We start from the raw sequence: 19546 nt of genomic DNA on the forward strand, positions 1-19546 counted from the left end.
TTCCTTTTCTTCTCTCTCTCTCTCTCTCTCTCTCTCTCTTTTTTTCTATTTATTATCTTAGTTTGGGCCCCAGAGTAGGATGGCAGCATGCTTGAATATCACTGCAGAAACCTGTACATTGTGGATGCAGCCAACCAGTTCCGAGTATCGTAACACCTGCCAAATTGTTACAATTTAACTTCAATAAGCACGATAAACCTGTCGCAACGCAAGGCTACCCTGGTGCTTGATGTGCCCTAGCTGGATTCCCATTACGAGACCCAAACGCAGCCCTAAATCATGTGCGGGGCATTGCCTCCAGGGGTTATCGTGAGAGCGTAGTCTACTCCAAGTCAAGAATACTCGCGCTCAAAGTGCGCCCAGAGGCGCCGAAGCACCAATAATTGCAGTAGAAGTAACATGAGAAGAACTATGGGGATAACATAGGGTTGTCTGCCGACTGCTGAAAGAGAGAACAGTCCACAAGCTACGAGAAAGCCGCGATAGTAGATTAGATAACATCTCTTTATGTATGTAGCATCAATGTTAATGATATTACTCTCTGTTTCCTTGGGATAATTTGGTTGATTCTTAATCGCGCTCTCTAGCTGTTAGAAACCATAACGCGTGGGAGTCTCATTAAATACCAAAAGTGCTATCTAGCTACTAGGATATCTATACACCTGGGACAGGGTATATTATTTAGTCACCTTGTATGATTGTTACTAATTCTGTAATATACTTACTGTGCAGTATCCTGTAGAATATATTACTATATCTCTTTGAATTTCTGGGATATTTTATCAAAATATCAGTGGGTTTCCCTAAATAATAGCTTAGTTTGAGATATAGTAAGGTTTTAAAAAATATTTTTAGTTCTTTAGATTATAATTTCCCAGGCGGTATCTAATATTGTTTCTGTCATTAGGGTAACGTCCTTGAGTTACATAAATATTGAGTTACCTTTCTTCCACTGGCTTCTAAAACGCTGAAAAGATAAAACGATGTTGGTCCTTCTTTGATTCCTCTTCTTCTTATTATAAAGTTGTTTATATTGTTTATGGAGCATTTTGGTTCAGGTTAAATAGAATACACATGTACTTGCTGCCCTATTAGTGCACTCTCATCTTTTTGGCTAAGTTCATTATTTGATAGGTCGTATATCAACGCCCATTATTTCAATTTTGCGGCCAATTGGCTTTCACCTCAAACACTCATCAATTGTTTTGTAGCCCCATTTCCAAAACTTTAGTTCCTTGGCACCCCCAGCTGTGTTCTGAACGTTACCAGCACTCTTTAATTCTGCAACTTTCGATTGCTTACGGTTACATCGCATTACAGTATAGGCAACGCGAGTTGACGGGTTCGGTCTAATTCGCTCAATGCCCTAGATTTCCTGACTAATTACAATAAACTGCGTCTCAAGGTGTCGGAGGCATTTATTCCGATTCGGAAGAGGGCATAACAGGTATACTCACAAAAACCCTCAAAACAGTTATACGGCGGCACTCCAAGCTTCTACTTTGTTATTCGTATTATGGTTAGCAACTTACCTGTCCCAGCTTATTGATGGGACCTTGGAAGGTCGTCCTCAGGAATTAGAGTAATTGCTTGAATGCTGTTGATACGCACCACATCCTCCCTTTGATTTTTACATGTTCTCAAGATCATGATTGGCTTTTGAACCGCGACAGCCTCGTAGTACTGGAACACGTATCAGATCAACCCCTCACCTCCCAACCTTGAATTTGGACATGCCCATAAAGGGTTCTATCGTGCAATTCCAATACCTACTGTAGTACATGCTCCTTTTTCTCTATAAACTACCAGATCCCTCCTCGGTTAAGTTTTACCTGGCTACTGTGCATGACATATAAAATGGTCTTCACACGTGATGATTATACGGTCGCATGGATCTGCGCCTTGCCGCTGGAAATGGCGGCCGCGAAGGTCATGCTGGACGAGGTCCATCCTCCACTCCCCCAGCCAGAAACTGATCACAATGTCTACACACTTGGGAAGGTTAGCAGCCACAATATAGTGGTAGCCTGTCTGCCTAGAGGTGTCTATAGGACGATATCCGCTACAGCTATGGCATCACATATAGTCTCTACCTTTCGGAGTCTCCGGTTTGGATTGATAGTGGGTATTAGAGGCGGAGTCCCGAGCCAAAGTACTAACATTCGCCTTAGTAATGTTGTGATCAGCAAGCCAACTGCCACTTCAAGTGGTATTATCCAATATAACTACGGCAAGACACTTCGTGACGGACGATTCCAGCATACCGGATTGCTTAATAAACCTGCTCCAGTGTTATTAAAAGCTGTGTCTCAATTAGAGAGTGATTATATAACAAGAAAAAGGCTGGTTAGCAAACTCTTGGTTAATATAAAGCACAAATGTAAAGAGACGCGAGAACACTTTTCACGGCCGAAAGACGATTGGCTATTCCGACCAACATACAATCATAAAGATAGCGAACACACCTATTCAACATATGATCAGACTCAGTTAGTGAACCGTTCCGTGCGATTAACTAATAGTCCTTATTTCCATTATGGATTGATCGCTTCCGAAGATCAGATTATTAAAGACGCTAAGACTCGAGATTCCATTACTCAGGATCTCAATATACTTTGTTTTGAAATAGAGACTGCCAGTATTGTAGACGAACTCCCATCACTTGCCATTCGAGATATCTGTAACTATTGTAATTCCCACAAAAATAAAGAGTGGCAAGGCTATACTGCCCTTACTACTGCTGCTTACGCGAAGGCTCTCCTGTCAGTAATTCCCATATCCTGTCAAAAGAAACTACATAAGTCAAGGGAACCGGTTCAGGTAGTCCCCTTTAGAAGGAACCCGCAATTTATAGGCCGCGAAGAAGAGATTACTAGAACTGAAGAATTGATTATACAAAAGAATAGACCTGACAAAATTGCTCTCTGCGGACTGGGTGGAGTTAGAAAAACCCAGATTACACTTGAACTAATATACCGCATGCGAGATCGAGACCCTGAGTGCTCAATTTTCTGGATCACATATACCAGCTATAAGAGTGTGGAACAAGCCTATATAAACATCGCCTTAAAGCTAGGAATAGCGGACATAAAGCCTGCAGAGGTAAAAGAAAGAGTCAAAGCTTATCTCAGCCAAAAGTATACTGGGAAGTGGCTTCTTATTTTTAATAGCGCAGATAATATAGAGATATGGAGCAAAGACAACACTAATCACCCGGTACTGAGGGACTTTCTTCCTCAAAGTAACCAGGGTCATATTCTCTTTACCACGCGCAGCCGGAAGGTAACTATGAAACTGGCGTCTTCTCATATAATAACAATCACTGAGCCGGACACAGAGACTGCTGTCAAAATCTTACAAAACTCATTAATTAAAAAAGCCTTACTTTATGATTATAGTACAGCCATTGTCCTTCTTGAGCGGCTGGTCTTTCTCCCATTGGCGATTACCCAGGCGGCCGCGTATATCAATGAAAATAGTATTAGCCTCTCTGACTATATTAAGGTTTTACAAGATGAAGAGTCAGATGTGATTGAATTATTAAGCGAAGACTTTGGGAATAAAAGGCGCTACAAAGACACCCAGAACCCTGTGGCTTTAACCTGGTTTATATCCTTTCAACAAATACAACGATCAAATAAACTCGCGGCTGACTATCTATCATTGATAGCGTGCATCAATCCTCATGATATTCCACGATCGCTACTTCCCCAGCCAGATTCAACGAAGAAAGGAATTGATGCTGTCGGCCTCCTCAAGGCTTTCTTCTTTATTAGCGAAGATAGCGGGGATCGTTCTCTACATCTACACCGACTAGTCCATCTTGCAACACGGAACTAGATGAGAAAGAACCAACGGTTTAGCCTGCAAATATTGAAAGCTGCAGATCGATTAAATAAGGTTTTCCCAAACAATGTCTATACCAATCGGAAGGTATGGCGGGGATATCTACCACATACTCTTTCACTATTAGCAGAAGCTGACTTTCAGAAAAAGCAGAGGAGATATATTAACTTAATTGTAAATATTGGGAGGTGTCTATATAGTGACGGAAGATGGAAGAAAGCAGAAGAGCTGGGAATACGAGAGATAGAGCTCTGCAAGCGAGTGCTGGGGCCAAAACATCCAGATACTCTGAGCAGCGTGAATAACCTGGCTTTAATATACCGGAATCAGGGACGATAGAACAAAGCAGAAAGGCTTGCGATACAGATAATAGAACTCCGCAAACAAGTACTAGGGCCAGAGAATCCAGATACTCTGAGCAGTATGAACAACCTAATATTAATATACAGGAATCAGGGACAATGGAAGAAAGCAGAAAATCTAGAGATACAGATAATAAAACTTCAAAAGCAAGTGCTAGGGCCAGAGCATCCAGATACTCTAAGCAACGGGAATAACCTGTCATCAATATACCGGAATCAGGGACAATAGAAGGAAGCAGAAGAGTTGGGAATAGAAGTAATAGAGCTCCGCAAGAAAGTACTAGGACCAGAGCATCCAGACACTCTAGGCAGCATAAGCAACCTGGCATTAATATATTAGAATCAGGGACGACGGGAAGAAGCAGAAGAGCTGGAGCTACAGATAATAGAGGTCCGCAAGAAAGTGCTAGGGCCAAAGCATCCATCTACTCTAACCAGTATGAACAACCTGGCATCAATATATCGCACGCAGAGACAATGGAAGGAAGCAGAAAAGCTGAAGATACAGGTAATAGAGCTCCGCAAGCAAATACTAGGGCCAGAGCATCCATCTACCCTGACCAATATAAATAATCTGGTATTAATATATCAAAAACAGGGACAGTGGAAAGAAGCTAAAGATCTGGGAATACAGATGATAAAGCTCCGCAAACAAATACTGGGGCTAGAGCATCCATCTACTCTAACCAGTATAAATAACCTGGTATCAATATACCGCATACAGGGACGATGGAAGGAAGCAGAAAACCTAGAAATACAGGTAGTAGAGCTCCGCAAGCAAGTGCTGGGGCCAGAGCATCCGTCCACGCTGATCAGTATAAACAACCTTACCTATATATAGAAACGACTACGAAAGGTCCAAGACACCTCAACCTTGATAAAAAAGCGTCCAGAGCTCGGCCACAACTCGTGGGGTCCAGATCACTCACATCCCATATCTTCCTCTAATGCTCTTACAGGAAGGGGAATAGCAATGAATTCCCTATCAAAGAAACAAAACCAGCACGCGTCAGCCAAAGCCTCTCTTCCCTTGACTATCTACAATTATCCTTTCAAGCAGATGAAATTGGCCCATGGACTTATCACAGGTGGTAAACAAAGAGTAATCAAGAGGTTTTTCATGAGACGATGATCTATGCTCGATCTTTTACTGCGGCTGGATTTAACATGTACTTGACATGATTTATGTATCAATATTTAACTAGGCTTCCAGCTAGTACAGAGCACCATGTTCCTCGCCACCTTGCGGCATTCTTTCCGCTTGTCGAGGCTGCTGCACACTGTCCTCGAGACGGTCCTCCCATGATCGATACGACCGTCGATTTATCGGCTTCGCATCTTCGCTGAACTTATTTCGACGCACCTCCCATTTGTTCCACCAGTCAGGGGGCAGAATCCCAAGTGCACCGACATGCTCGCAGGTTATATCGTCCTCGGTCGCCAGAAAACCTTCAAACAATGGGTTTTGGCCGATAATATCCCAGATTGAGCAGGCAAGCGACCAAATATCCGAGGGAAAAGAAAGCGGGTTGGCTGATTCCAAACGAGCCTTGGGGGCCCGGCTTACAAGAGGAGTGTGCGACTCAAATTTCTTTTCTCTTGCAGGAGCGAACGCCTCACCGAAATCGGAGAGCAGGATCTTAGCTTCAGAAAGTCTTAGTTTCTCACTTGCTTCCCCAAGCCAGATTGGTAAAATGCCGTGGGAAGGGACACATGAAGGGAGCTCTTTGCCGTCAAAACGAGTGATAGCCACAGTCGCTGGCTGGCCATACTGTCCATAATCGAATCCAGAGGGTAGCTGAATGAGAACATTGCCGTAGTGAAGGCCACCATGAGCAAAGCCTTGTGAATGTACGTACTCAACTGCAACTGCAAGCTGTGCTGCCAATGCCCGCGCAAATTCTAACTTAAAAAGGCGAATATATGATCCATCTTTCACATCGGAAAGACTCATCTTCCCTGGGAGAGTCACGTAGCATGCATGGGTGCCATTTGGACTTTGGATCTCGAAAGTGTCCAAGATGAAAGGTATCATAGCTTTCCCCAGACTATTGCCCAAGACTCGTTGCGAGTTGGAAGGATCAGAAAGCACGTTCGATTCGTGCGGATTTGAGTCTGCTGTACAGACCTTGATAGCGACATATTTGTTTGACACTTCGTCTTGAGCCAGCCAAATTGTTTAGTACGAGCCATAGCCGAGCTTTTGGACTACCAGATAGCGGTTGTGAAGCCGATCTCTAATTGCTATAGGGTGGTAGCCTCCTGGTCTGTATCTTTCCAATTTCTCCACAGCCTCAATGGGAACGTACAAGTGACGCAGTTTCTGGTCGTCTTTTGACGTCTTGGACATGGTTGCAGAGGTGGAAAACACGCAGCGAAATCGAGTGTGGTAAAGCAAATTTCCATGGTCTCTTGCCAGTGGTAGGATGAAGACGAGTAGATGGTGCGGACGGATTCAACGGCCTCAGGCTGGATAGACACGAAGAAACCATCGTTTCCTCAACAAGCAGTAGATTGTGTCAATATTGGGACCTGTGAATTACTATCCGTGCCTTCCAGCGCACCCACTGCTTTCGCTTATGATGCGGTCCTGTTCGCAAGATACGGAGCTGAGAGCAACCGCTATGTAGACACAAACTACGAATTCTAGCTGTTGCTGGCTTGCTTAAGCTCTTCATACTATTTATATTTATGCTCCATTTCACAAGAAGTACATAAAACGTATCCGTTGCCCCCACTAAGGCTCTTTTCCGTTCATAAATTCTTCTCAGTTCTCTGTATTGGTGTTGCATAATAACCACCTCATCAAAGTAAGTATATGTACTGATGTGATGAAAGCTTTTATTTGGTCTTTAGTCTACGGGGTTGGTTGGATCCACCGCCTAACAGGCCGTGTTCAATTTGAGTACTTGGTTAGACCTACTAGTATCAAATGGCAATTCAAATAAAAGAAAGCAGAGAGGGGTATGCATTCGTCACTGAAACTATCAAGGCGAATTTGTACATTTTAAAAGTAGTGTGGCATATTCATTGGCTCTAACCACACATTCAACATCTGCTCAATCGTAACGTCCTGAAGATCCACCCAAGGAAAACCAGGATCAGGCTGAGGCTCTTCATAGATATTATTTTCCGAGATTCCAGTGGTGAAGACTCCCAGTTCACCATTATTCTCTCCAGCACTATCAGACTGCGCAAGACGATATTTCTCTTCAAACCATTCAGAAAGGAACCGCAGCCAACCTTGGTAGAAGAACATCTCATGTTGATCCCACTTCCCACCTTTACACTCCTGATCCAGCGTATTCATGCGCTTGACAGATTTCTGGATTTCATGCCGCATATCCAATGTCTCTCGCAACCCTCGGACTTGATCGTGATCTCGAACGGATGGCTCCAACGATGCGAGAACAAGTTTGCATGAAGCTGCAACGCTGAACCCGGTCATTGTCCATTGGGTGTAACTAAATCTCTTTTCAATACCAGGTGGTAGACTGAAGTAAAAGCTCATAAATTGTTTTGCAGCCGCTAGTCCGTGACAAAGGGCATCGATTCGCAGGAGGGCCGTGGATTGGTCGAATGACGCGGCGGAAGATGGGTATACATCGAAAAAGATAGTTTGATAGAGATGGATTTCGAAGGCGTGGGACGGAATGCCTTGAAATACTAATCAAGTGTTACAACTTCGATCTGCAGTACGGATAAGGCTTGGTCAACTCACCATCATGGTCAATAGGGACAGGAAGCCGGGCTTTGCAATCTTCAAAATCGCTCTGAAGAGAACTAATCATAACTTCTGTGTCCGCAGGAGCCTGATTCTCACCGAATCCCCGTGCAACTAGGGAATCGATTCGTACAAGCATGTGTTGTACTTGAACCTGGCTTAACAGGTATCGATCGGTTGAGAATTCGCATTCCTGCGACAACTTTGCAGCGCATGATTCTATGAAGGGTGACCAAGGCATTGTTCCTGTCCGCTGTAGTACTATGGAGTGACTAGTCATGTGAAAAGAAAGTAAGCAAGACATAGTCTTTTCAGGTCTAGACCGGGCTGTACAGGTGGTAAATCGAACTTACCACGTGTCAAGGAGAAAATATCCAACCAAAGCTCGCATTTCCTCGTTTCGCAGGGAAATCGATTCTGTCGGAGGATCCGTGTCCGACATGACGTCAATTCTTTGTCTTACTCCTCGCAGCTTGGCTGGGTAATCCAGTCTGCAATCGTTGATTATACTTTGTGCGAGGTGCAGATATCCAGAAAACCGCACTATATGGAGTTTTTTCTTCGTTCTATCTTCCGTGTTAGCTTTTGTGAATCTAATGAAGAGAGAAATTGTGTCTAGAACATACCCAGCTATAGTAACCAGCAAACCCTGTAGTATGTCAAAGGGTTGTTGGCGATTGCCTTGCAAGACTTGCCCCCCAAGGTAAGACGTCGAAACGTCCTCGAGGGCCAGGTGCAGCGGGACATTTCGAAACGAGGAGACCAAAAGAATAGAGAGTAAGAGGAAGGGTCTCTCCGATCTGAGATCCTCGACAGTGGCGTTTCTCGGCAGCTGTACAAATGGGAAATACGTTATGGCATCACGAAAGCTCTCTATCAAACGATTTGCCTCTTCGTGGGTGATCAGCCCGTTCCCGATCACATCGCACGGATGTCGAGGAGTGGGAGCACAACTTTCCCTTTTCGGGGACAGTGGCAGTGGCAGTGGTGCCTGTTGTGGACCTGAGTGAGGCTGATTGATCTGGCCTAATATTTGATCCACCTTGTCCTCGAGTGCACTTATTCGCCTAGATTAGATGCGGTTAGCTTGACAGGTCGTATCGATACGAGGAGTGGGCAGATATACGTCTTCCTCTTCTTAGGAGGACGAGCTTTTGTTGCACGGAAATAACAATCTCTGTTCAGACGGAGACACCTTCAAAGCGTGTTAGGTTTACGTTGCTAAGTAGAAGAGAAGAGAAGTAGAAGGAGAAGCGGGATGTTGCATACCGATCGCAGCTTTGGGTAGAGGTGCGCGAGCACCTAATTTTAGCACGCACACAGTTCTCGCAGGTCCTGACTCGGCCTAGACTGGTCGGCTCGGACATAGTAGGCAGCATTTAAAGAATTGGGGCCAAGATGGAGGCTGGATAGGAACAGGAGGCCTTAAGAGTCCGCGGACCGGCCCCCAGGCAATTCCCCTCCTAGTCCGCGGACTCGGAGTTGGCCTAGACTCCGTGTCTTGGCACGGCCCGAAGTATACACGCGCCAATGACAGTCCGACGTAGGATCGGAGATAGCATAGCCTCGTGGCTGACTTTCAGGCCTCTTTATTTTGTCAGATGGTATAAAGAGTGTGTGTATTCAATGCTATGAGGAGGGGAATATCAACCTCAATCCATCTAGACTCGCATTCTACCTCTTCTCCTCACTATCCCACAAAAGAACTAGAAGAAAAAAAGAGAGAAAGAGTAGAAATATCAACACTGAAAAATGTCGGAAATAAACATGGACGACTGCACCTTGGCAACTTGCCCAATTGACTTGGCCTATATCAATTACCAGCCTAACATCCCGGCAAATGTCCTCTTCCTCGTCATCTTCGGCCTTCTCCTCGCCGCACAAATCGCCCTAGGAACATGGTTCCGAACATGGACATACATGGGGGCCATGACCGCGGGGCTCATTCTTGAAATACTGGGATACATCGGACGAGTCATGATGCACAGCAACCCATTCGACTTTAATGCATTCCTTCTGTACGTGACCCTTTGAGACATACCTCTGAATAAAGCAAGCTAATTAGAAGCTTGACTTTTAGATACCTCATTTGTCTCACGATTGCCCCGGCCTTCTTCACCGCCGCCATTTACATCTGCCTGGGAAGAATTGTCATCGTGTACGGGGAGGATATCTCCAGGATTCGCCCGCGTACATACACCATCCTCTTCGTCACTTGCGATATCATCGCTCTAGTCCTACAAGCAGCCGGCGGCGCCATTACCTCCATCGCCGACTCAGACCAAAAAAGCCTCGGCGATACCGGTGTCAATATCATGATTGCAGGATTGGCTTTCCAGGTCGCCTCGTTGACGCTATTCATCGCGCTCGCTTCGGAATTCGCCCTGCGAGTGCGCCGCAGCTCAGAAGACATGAAGAATGCGTCTACAGCATCTGTTCGCAGTGGTTGGAAATGGAAGATGTTCCTTCTGGGTAAGTGTCACTAAGTAATCCGCATTTATCAGCCTATGCTAACCCAATCAAAGGTCTTGCCATTGCCGTTTTAACGATCTTCATTCGCTCGATCTTCCGTGTTGCGGAGCTGAAAGGTGGATTTAACAGTGATCTGGCTAATGATGAAATTGCCTGATGATTCTTGAGAGCACTATGATTGCCATTGCGTGCATTTGTATGACCGCCGCTCACCCAGCAGTTGCCATGGGCCGGCGGTGGGGGGAACTCTCGGCGAAGCCGCGTCATGGAGTCGTTTCGTCAAAGATGTCGCAGGCTTCATCAGAAATTGAGATGATGAATGCTTAAAAATATATAGCAAAGCCCCTGATGACTCGGAGTGGTCGGTTTCAAGAGATTGGGTATTAGACATTTCAGCGTTTGGATTGGTCTTGGTAACATCAGCGAGTTAGATCTGCAGTTAGATTTTATTTGAGCGATCTGAATCATAGCATTCTCACATTCCATATTCCAATCCCTCCGATCATACAAAGAGTTGAACCAGCTAGGGTCGGTGGAGTCGTATAGTTCCTAGGTTGCCCTTAGGTAGTGGATGAGGACCAATGAAGGACCAAAGTCCTGAGGTGTCCGCGGAAAAAACGAATACTTTCCCTGACTCTCGAATTTGAATGCCTAGGCATACATCTGCGCCGCATTGATTGCTGTACTCATGCGACTTTTTTTCTAGGAACATTTTGCGTCGATCTCTTTTCTGTGGCAATGACTTCTTGGTCACGCTGAACACTTTCGACTGGCCGCTGGAGTTCCTGGTCATTATGACCGAGTGGTATGGAAAATTATAGGCAAACAGTACGCCGGTGTCAGGGCACGGTATTTCTATTATGAACGATAGGTGTGTCATTAAGAACCTAATAGAGGGCAGAACGGGACGGGCGGTCAAGCAGTGGCTCGCCCGTCCTAAAGTTACGGGTGGAAAGGCGGCCGTTTCTGGCGCCAGAGGTTGTCATTTTCAGCGTCGTTTTCACAGGTCCCTATATTCTACTTGCAACGGATGGTTCTTCACTTCAAGTTGACCCTCGGTGTGTGATTCACAGGCTTGAATTGAAGGTCGCGAGGAGCCGCGCGCGAAACGAGACGAGGCAGGGGTGAACTCTGCTCCAGATAAACGTAACAGAGTCCAAATTGTACATATATGTGCAAAGGAAACTCGGTTTTTATCAAGGCTAGAATGTAGAACATACTTGGAGTTGGCATCGGGTCGGGTTCGGGTTCAAGGGCCTGGGTCCCGCCCCGAACGCACCAGGACTTTTGTTAACCCGACCCGGAAAGCCCGAAACCACCGTTACTAGACCTAAATAGGTAAAAGGTTCTATAATTTATGCTAGCTGCTTAACCTATATAGGTTTAGACTAACTATAGTCCTCAATTGATTTTAAATACTAAGAAGAATAAAGTGATGGGCTCCTTTGAGGTAGGCATGCGTAACCTTGGGATTTATACCTGCGCCAACATCCCTTGGACCGACCTACAATGCTACCATATTGACAGACCTATAATGCTCGTTTGGTCTCCAGGGAGTTCCTAGGGGATTAATAACCTAATCTTTTATACCGTAGATCCTTGGTACTTGCTAGGAATACAATCTAAAAGCGGTTATCCTCGCAGATATACTATATTATCAATCTGGAATACGCACTGCGCAAGTCAGCAATTCAAGGATCTCAAAAGGCCTGATATTTGATATTTTAGGATTCCAGGGATCCTCGACAGTCGACCGAAACAATTTAATAGTCCTCATGACCATAAATTAGACCACTTCGGGTCGCCATCTTGTTCGTTCGTTCCATTGCAACAAGAATCCTTGACAATAGGACCCATAGCTAATATGAGAGGCCAATGATCCCCAGGCATCCATGGATAGGAATGCCACGCTAGTCTTAGGTACCTTTACTGGCCCACTTCTTCTGGGCTAGGCGTAGTGGAGCACAAAAACAAGACCCTTTTAAATACCCTGTCCTGCTGGGCTCCAACCTTCTACATTAGCTGCGAAATTCTCTTCTCCGAACCCTTTCGTACATTCGGTGCACCATGAAGTCAACCAGGCTAGCAAAAGGCCCGTCATCTTTGGCTCCAGTTCCACCAAAGGCTTACCAAGCGCCTTTTCTTGGGTATTTGATTCGACTTTCCGACCTAATGCTGCTCATGTAAGTCCTGGTATAGCTTTTTGACTTGTGAAAGAAAATGCAAATTGAAACAATAATACCAATATTAGATCCGGTATCTGTGCTGCAACTATTCCACTGGCATACTATTTTATCTGCTATTACTATCAAGAACTCGAGAAAGCAACCTGTCGGAAGCGGAACAGTGATCTGATTATTATCCTGGGGGGTGTTCTGTTATTTCTATATCCAGTGAACGGTGCTCTGCATTATCTTGCGCGCCGCCGCACCCAGCGAGTGGACCAATGAATCTATAATCTAGTCTGCATCGAATATAATATCCAGTTAAGTAAGGATGCACGCCTGCTACCCGTGGAGCAGGTAACTCGGTACTTTTGTGCCCTTAGTGTCTCAGTAATGACATATTAAGTACATTAATATGTCCATAGTAACGACAGGATAGAAGAAGTTGTGGATCAGTGTTAAGACTGCAAAGAAGGCCAAGCTTTAAAACTTGACTGGATGCTATGTTGGCGAACACATGATACTAGGATGCCACCAAAACAAATCAATTTCGGCTGACCTTCCCAAATGTTTTGTAGTTTTGAAATTCATGTGAGATGTAGAATGCCCAGTACCCCTGCTACTAGTACTGGCCGATGTAACGTTCCTGGCTCCGGACTTGCTACAAGGGAGCCCCGCGTTGATTAGACAGTGCTAGCTGGGCTTTGCCCTAGGATGGAAGGGATCAAATGTCTTTAATGCAAGACGGATACAATAAACAGTAGTTGAGTTGTATTTCGAAGTAAGCATTGAAAGCTTTTGGCCATTCTTCGAAGTTTTGCGCACGAAAACAAAAAAAAAAGAAAAAAAAAAAAAAACATTAAAAGAAAAGTAAAGAAAAAAAGTGTCAAGGACTGAAAGATTTAAATCTGTTTGCATTAAATACGCTAAAAACAGACAGCTCCGCGTCTACTTGCCAGCATCACCTTACCAGTTGCGTGGCCTACCTGCGACTTCACAATGCCACACCTTTTTCACCTACCCCTTGAGCTTCTCGCGCAAGTTATCTCATACGTCGATCAATCGACTTTAAAATGTCTGCGCCGGACGTGTCGCACGCTGGCGCAACTCGCCTCACCGGAACTCTTCCGCGTTGTGCGCCTGTTTCCCAACGAACAAAACTATGAACGACTTCGCAACATCTCAAGGGACGCCACACTGGAGACGCTGGTAAGGAAAATTTATATCCATACATGCTACGAATACCTTGTAGGTTGACTACCCCACATAGCCTTTCAAGAGTCTCAGGCAAGAGAACTAACCGTACAAGGTCTTCTGGGGTTATAAATGCATCCTCACCGAGACAGTCAAATATGCCGTCATGCAGCTCAAACGCTTCCCGAACGTGCAAAGCACTGTTCTACGGTTTGACCACATTTGTTACGTCTGTCCAAATGACGAAGACAATGATGACTAATGCGTTGGGCAGTGTCCAATCGCTCCGGCTGAACATAGTTACCGAACGTCTTGTAGAACTCGTAGAAAGCCCAGCAGATGAGATCCAATACCATGAGGCCCACGAATTCTTCGAAGAAATGTCATCCAACTGGCTGAATCCCACCATGGGATCATTGGAGCACCTGACGCTCCACTGTGACCAGAAATGGTCGTTCTTCCCCAAGGTTTACTTTCATGGGATTCGCTTCCCAAGGCTGAAGACCCTCGCACTGGGCAATTTTGCCTTCGGGCTGAACTCACAGGTGGAGTGGATTCTTTCGCATGCCCTGACTCTAACGGAATTGTATTTGGATGATTGTATTATTTTGTACGATTTCGGTATTACACAAGAGGGTGAATGGCGGTGTCCGGGTTGTCCTGAACCAAGCGACTACTACCGTTCAGGCGAGAAGCTGTGGAATGATCTGTTCGACGCCTTGCGAACAGGCTTGCCTCTTCTTCAGCATTTTCGCATGGGATCAACGTGCTGGTCGTATTCTGATGGTGAGTTGCCGTTTGAGAAGGAAACGACCATTAATATCGGCCTTCTGCACGATCGGTATATGGGGTGCCATGCCTCGGACCCGGACGACTATATGCCCAAGGTCAATGAAAAAGCGGCACAGGAAAATGGCGAAATCGATAGGGCCGCTTTACGGCTCTTGCTGGAGAGTATAGGGCAACACGTACCGCCGTCTTGGTCGGTAGGCAGAAGAAACATTAGGAATCTGGTCGATACGAAGGAAAGAAGGTGAGAATACGAAGCATAAGGTGGTTAGAGGTCTTACCTCGCAGCACACGGAGAGGCATCCATACCAATGATGATCGACAATGGCTTCAGATACAGGTATCAATACAATCACCGCGCAGTGTCGACGTTCTAAGCTAAGATTATAGATATAGGGCTTATTCCAGATACAGGTACTTGCCTACGACTTGCCTATCTAGAAACCTTAGTTGAGCGGCTTATTCAGTACTCAAAGCAGGCTGGTGGTCTAGGACTCGCAGGGCATAAGACAATGATTCTAGAACAGTGCTATAGAGCCCCGTATACAGGTTCATTCTCTTTAGTCGTCATATAATAAGGCTTAATTATGCCAGTAACGATATCTATTTAGGCAGGCAGAGTGATATATATGAGCTAACCCTAATTCGGACAGTTGCCCCGTGCTCCACTGAGCCCTATATCGCTCGAAATGGGGCCTCCGGCATGGCCTCCGGTCCGATCACGGAACGTGCCAGTCTTGAAATCGGCATTTGTTTATAACTTTACTCCACTACTCCACGAGTGACTTCCTGGGCTTGGAAAATGGTCCACCTTATCAGTAGTTATTTCTTTTACATGATGAAAATAGCTAATCTTGAATCTCCACCTTGGGGAAGCTGGGGTTGCGGAGGGAAGAAAGTTGAATATAACAAACGAAATACAAAAATATTGTCTCAACGTGTCTGCTTTTGTCGCTTTCTGTCTCATTTGAGATTTTCAACGCTATGGGACATATACACGGGAGGAAAGAAGATCCTGAAATTCCAGCCAATATGCCTTCTCAGGTTGGCGAAGGGGATCTTAAGTCAGCTGCGACCGAGGATGCCGTATTCGGGGTGATTGAAGGTGATGGTCCTAATTATCGAAATGTATATCCAAACCTACAGGTTCTTACTCTCAATGAAACTGATAATTCTTAGCTAGGATGGGTAGGAACGTCAGTTCTTATGATGAAAACCCAGATCGGCTTGGGTGTACTCTCTATCCCAGCTGCATTTGATACGTTGGGCCTGGTCCCTGGAGTGCTTTGTCTTGTGGCCATAGCCATTATCAACAGCTGGTGCAGTTATATGGTCGGCAGCTTTAAGCTCAACCATCGTGAAGTGTATGGCATTGACGACGCGGCTGGGCTCATGTTTGGCCCTGTCGGACGTGAGGTCCTCGGAGCCGGATTTATCCTTTGTGAGTTAACCATCTGTGGGAATCGTGATGATAACGCTAATGGATTATGTTTATAGATCTAACTTTTGTTGCTGCTTCTGGTATACTTGGTATCTCAATCGCTCTGAATGCGATCTCAACCCATGGAGCTTGCACCGCTATTTTCGTTGCTGTTGCCGCGATTGGAGTATTCTGCCTTGCAATTATCCGGACTCTAAGCCGCGTAACTATCCTTGCATGGGGTGGCCTGGCATGTATTCTCATTGCCAGTAAGTGTCCCCCTTGGCATCCCATGATCTATAACATTATTTCTAACACTTTTAGTCTTCACCGTCACGATTGGGGTCGGCGTAGAGGATCGTCCCCATTCTGCACCGCCTGGCCCTTGGGTTTCCGACTATAAGATTGTCAATAGCCCCAGCTTCACCAACGGAATATCAGCAATCTGTACACTGATCTTCGCCTACGCCGGTGTGCCCTTTTTCTTTCCGATCGTAGCCGAGATGCGCGAGCCTCGCCACTACACCAAGGCCTTAGCAGCGTGTCAAATCGTTGTCACAGTTACCTACGTGACGATTGGGACAGTCGTGTACTACTATTGTGGATCCTATGTCGCGTCGCCTGCGCTTGGCTCCGCGGGAAAGCTAATCAAACAGATTGCCTATGGCATTTCTCTCCCGGGACTGTTTGCCAGTGCGACTATCTGCACGCATGTAAGGAAATAACAACCCCTCCCTCCATCGATTTTCAACAAGTTCTCACACCTGAATAGCTTGCAAGCAAGCACTTCTTTGTCCGAATGCTACGAGGGTCGAAGCACCTGGTCGCAAATACGCTTGTGCACTGGGGTACCTGGCTGGGCTGCGTCCTCGGTGTTGCTCTCGTCGCGTATATCATTGCAAGTGCGATTCCCAATTTCGATAGCCTCATCTCTTTTATTGGAGCGTTACTTGGCACGTTGCAAGGTTTCCAGCCGAGCGGTTGCATGTGGTTGTATGATAATTGGAGCCGGGGCAGAGAACAGCGATCGCATAGATGGACCTTGGGCGTCTGTTGGAGCGTCTTCATTGTCGTCTGCGGCACATTTTTGATGGTCGCTGGCACATATGGCTCCGTCGTTGGGATTATAGACTCTTTTAACACGAATGGTGGTTCGGGTGTTTGGTCTTGTGCTGACAATTCCAACTCGGTGTAAATGGTGGGACTTTTGGGCTTGGTTATTTAAGCCACTATAGCATTGGATGTGTTCTGTCATGTTTCTTTCTTTTCATATCTTACGGGTTATAGAGTAAGTATATGACAATGCCCTCTCGGTTTTGCATAATCAATGCGCGAATTTGGAAATGTCGTAGGTTAAGCTATTCGTCTCCGCGAACACCATTCTTCGATTATTCATAGAGAACCAAGTATGTATATTTATTAATGGCGTTAATATCCTACCATTTCAATTGATATGATTTCCATCAACCAAGATATTGAGGTACGGAACATTCTCGTTCAAGATGACTTCTGTTTTGGAATCCTTTCTCTACTGAAGAGATATGAGTCAAGACAAGCTCTGGGCCACAAATAATCTAACTTGTCTTGGTTCTTTCTCAAAAACCGGCTATCTATTCAGCCTTCTCATACTGGGTTGCCAGGCCTGCAATCCAATCTACCACCTTCTCAGGCGCACTAGCGATAGGAATATGGCCCGTTGGAATCACCGTCACATCAACCTTCCTACCCGTCTCTTTCTCAATTATCTCTATCTGCTGTTTCTGCACTTGAGCTGGAATCACCTTATCATCCGCGCAGAGCAAATACGCAACAGGTACATCCTTATACCCAGCATAGCTCAAAGGATTCGTGAAGCTGACAGCCGAGTGTCGGGGATACCGCTCCATCCACGCTTTACCCTCAGCGGCCGGAAGGTCCGAGTAGCATAGTTCAGCGGCCGCGGCGTGATCAGCGAAGAACATGTATCCCTCTTCCTAAGAAATCCATTAACAATCATTTCACTGTGAGAGAGACCATCCCACTAGCCAAGTTGCGAGTGAAATAGAGCCAGAGAAAGAGAAAGAGACACAAACATCAACCTGTAATTCGACACGATTCTCATCCGGAATATCAGCCAGCACATCCGCTGAGGCAGCGCCCAATGGTGGCACCAGCGCCGTGAGATACGCCAACTTTACGACCCCGCCAATCTTCCCGGAACCCTCTGTCTTGGCTAGTCCCTTAATGCTCTCGCTCGTAGGCACCCCGCCGTACGAGTGAGCCACCAAGATCACCTCCTTTCCCTGCTCGACCAGTGTCGCGACCTCGCTGGCAATCGCGGCCGCATCGTCGTACATGGTTGCGGGTGGTTGGAGCTTCTCGGTGCTGCGGAGACGGATGGCCTTGACCTCGTAGCCTTTGGATGCTACGCCATCGACAACCGTATCATAGAAATCCGGGAGGCTGAACGAGCCGGGGACAATGATGATAGATGGTTTGGATTGGGACATGGTTTATTTGCGGGTAGGTAATGTATTAAATGGGATAGATCTGACTCTGCGGGGCTGATACGGCTGAAGGTAAGAACGTAGCATTTATAGTCCTGAAAAATTTCTGTGAGAAGACGCATGGTTCATATTTAAGTCTACTATTGAACAATATAGCCTGTCTCGCGTCATCGGTCCATTGGTGATTTGAAATCGGACCGCATGCATTATAAATGCAGGCTGACAGCTAGGGAGAGCACGCCAATCGGAAGACGCGTATCGAGTCTGTCAGAACTCTTCTACATATCTACAGTAGCAGGTCCATAGTAGTAGTCTTTTAAATGTTGGTAAATAACGCCATGAATGTATTTTGTTTCGATTCCTATCAGTCTTTCATCGGCCTGTACAACCGTGACACATAAGAACATCAGTTATGGGCAGTGCGATTAGTTTGTGTGGTAAGCATGCATCCAAAAGATAAGCATGACAGTAAGCACGCCATGATGACAGGAACCGATGCTAATCCACTAGTGTATATAGCTTAAGACTAGTATATTACTCACTGTGTACTCTAGATTATTAATAATCAGTGGTTCAACTTTCTGGCTACTGCTGGAGTCTATAATATCTAACAATATATCATAATAAACAAACGTCAGACTACTATATGAGGGTCCAATGGATCTAAGTACTATACTAGCCTGCCTAGTTATACAATATACACTTATTAATTAAAGCGATAAACACACGCACCACCACAGGTGAAACACAAAAAGAGGTTAAACTCTTCCTTACCACCGACCAATATCAAGGCATCCCTGAAATGTACATACTGGATATTACTCATAAAGTTTAGTTTCTTAATGGCTATTTCTCTTGGGGTACACGTGATACATACAGCCCTTGTTCCTGAAGGCAGAAATGGGTGACTTGGTCTCGACTCTTGACCACCTTGCTACCTGGCTTAGCCGAGAAGAGAACCCTCCAATGGGCTAGGTTGATGGCCAGGGCATCGGCGTGAGTGAAGGGGGTTCGGGTTTGAATGGACTCTGCCAGGGTCTAGCACGGACGCTGCAGGTGTGCCTAATGATTTCGTCCATGATGCTCCG

The 19546-nt window shown here is 45.7% G+C and overlaps 7 protein-coding genes across 7 annotated transcripts; 4 read left to right on the top strand and 3 right to left on the bottom strand.

Annotated features, from left to right (window-relative positions):
• Positions 1-1857: 1857 nt before the first annotated feature.
• ANOM_008823 (uncharacterized protein) lies at positions 1858-2132 on the top strand (the record flags this gene model as incomplete). The annotated part of the gene is made up of 2 exons (XM_015554079.1): positions 1858-2001; positions 2052-2132. 2 exons carry the CDS (start codon positions 1858-1860, stop codon positions 2130-2132), a joined length of 225 nt encoding a protein of 74 aa, XP_015404122.1.
• Positions 2133-5421: 3289 nt separating this feature from the next.
• Positions 5422-6243, bottom strand: ANOM_008824 (uncharacterized protein; the record flags this gene model as incomplete). The annotated part of the gene is made up of 1 exon (XM_015554080.1): positions 5422-6243. One exon carries the CDS (start codon positions 6241-6243, stop codon positions 5422-5424), a length of 822 nt encoding a protein of 273 aa, XP_015404119.1.
• Positions 6244-7215: 972 nt separating this feature from the next.
• Positions 7216-8071, bottom strand: ANOM_008825 (uncharacterized protein; the record flags this gene model as incomplete). Its single annotated transcript, XM_015554081.1, has 2 exons — positions 7216-7874; positions 7930-8071. 2 exons carry the CDS (start codon positions 8069-8071, stop codon positions 7216-7218), a joined length of 801 nt encoding a protein of 266 aa, XP_015404118.1.
• Positions 8072-9684: 1613 nt separating this feature from the next.
• Positions 9685-10561, top strand: ANOM_008826 (RTA1 domain-containing protein; the record flags this gene model as incomplete). Its single annotated transcript, XM_015554082.1, has 3 exons — positions 9685-9950; positions 10013-10404; positions 10458-10561. The coding sequence occupies 3 exons, from the start codon at positions 9685-9687 to the stop codon at positions 10559-10561; spliced, it is 762 nt and encodes a 253-aa protein (XP_015404121.1).
• A 3007-nt stretch (positions 10562-13568) lies between these two features.
• ANOM_008827 (F-box protein) lies at positions 13569-14800 on the top strand (the record flags this gene model as incomplete). Its single annotated transcript, XM_015554083.1, has 3 exons — positions 13569-13778; positions 13879-13973; positions 14038-14800. The coding sequence occupies 3 exons, from the start codon at positions 13569-13571 to the stop codon at positions 14798-14800; spliced, it is 1068 nt and encodes a 355-aa protein (XP_015404120.1).
• A 784-nt stretch (positions 14801-15584) lies between these two features.
• On the top strand, positions 15585-17167 carry ANOM_008828 (putative amino acid transporter; the record flags this gene model as incomplete). The annotated part of the gene is made up of 5 exons (XM_015554084.1): positions 15585-15680; positions 15732-15993; positions 16050-16241; positions 16297-16685; positions 16745-17167. The coding sequence occupies 5 exons, from the start codon at positions 15585-15587 to the stop codon at positions 17165-17167; spliced, it is 1362 nt and encodes a 453-aa protein (XP_015404117.1).
• A 415-nt stretch (positions 17168-17582) lies between these two features.
• Positions 17583-18461, bottom strand: ANOM_008829 (alpha/beta hydrolase; the record flags this gene model as incomplete). Its single annotated transcript, XM_015554085.1, has 2 exons — positions 17583-17945; positions 18045-18461. 2 exons carry the CDS (start codon positions 18459-18461, stop codon positions 17583-17585), a joined length of 780 nt encoding a protein of 259 aa, XP_015404116.1.
• Positions 18462-19546: the final 1085 nt, after the last annotated feature.

This window comes from Aspergillus nomiae, assembly GCF_001204775.2.
Source record: "Aspergillus nomiae NRRL 13137 chromosome Unknown contig00286, whole genome shotgun sequence".
In the NCBI taxonomy this organism is placed as follows: domain Eukaryota; kingdom Fungi; phylum Ascomycota; class Eurotiomycetes; order Eurotiales; family Aspergillaceae; genus Aspergillus; species Aspergillus nomiae.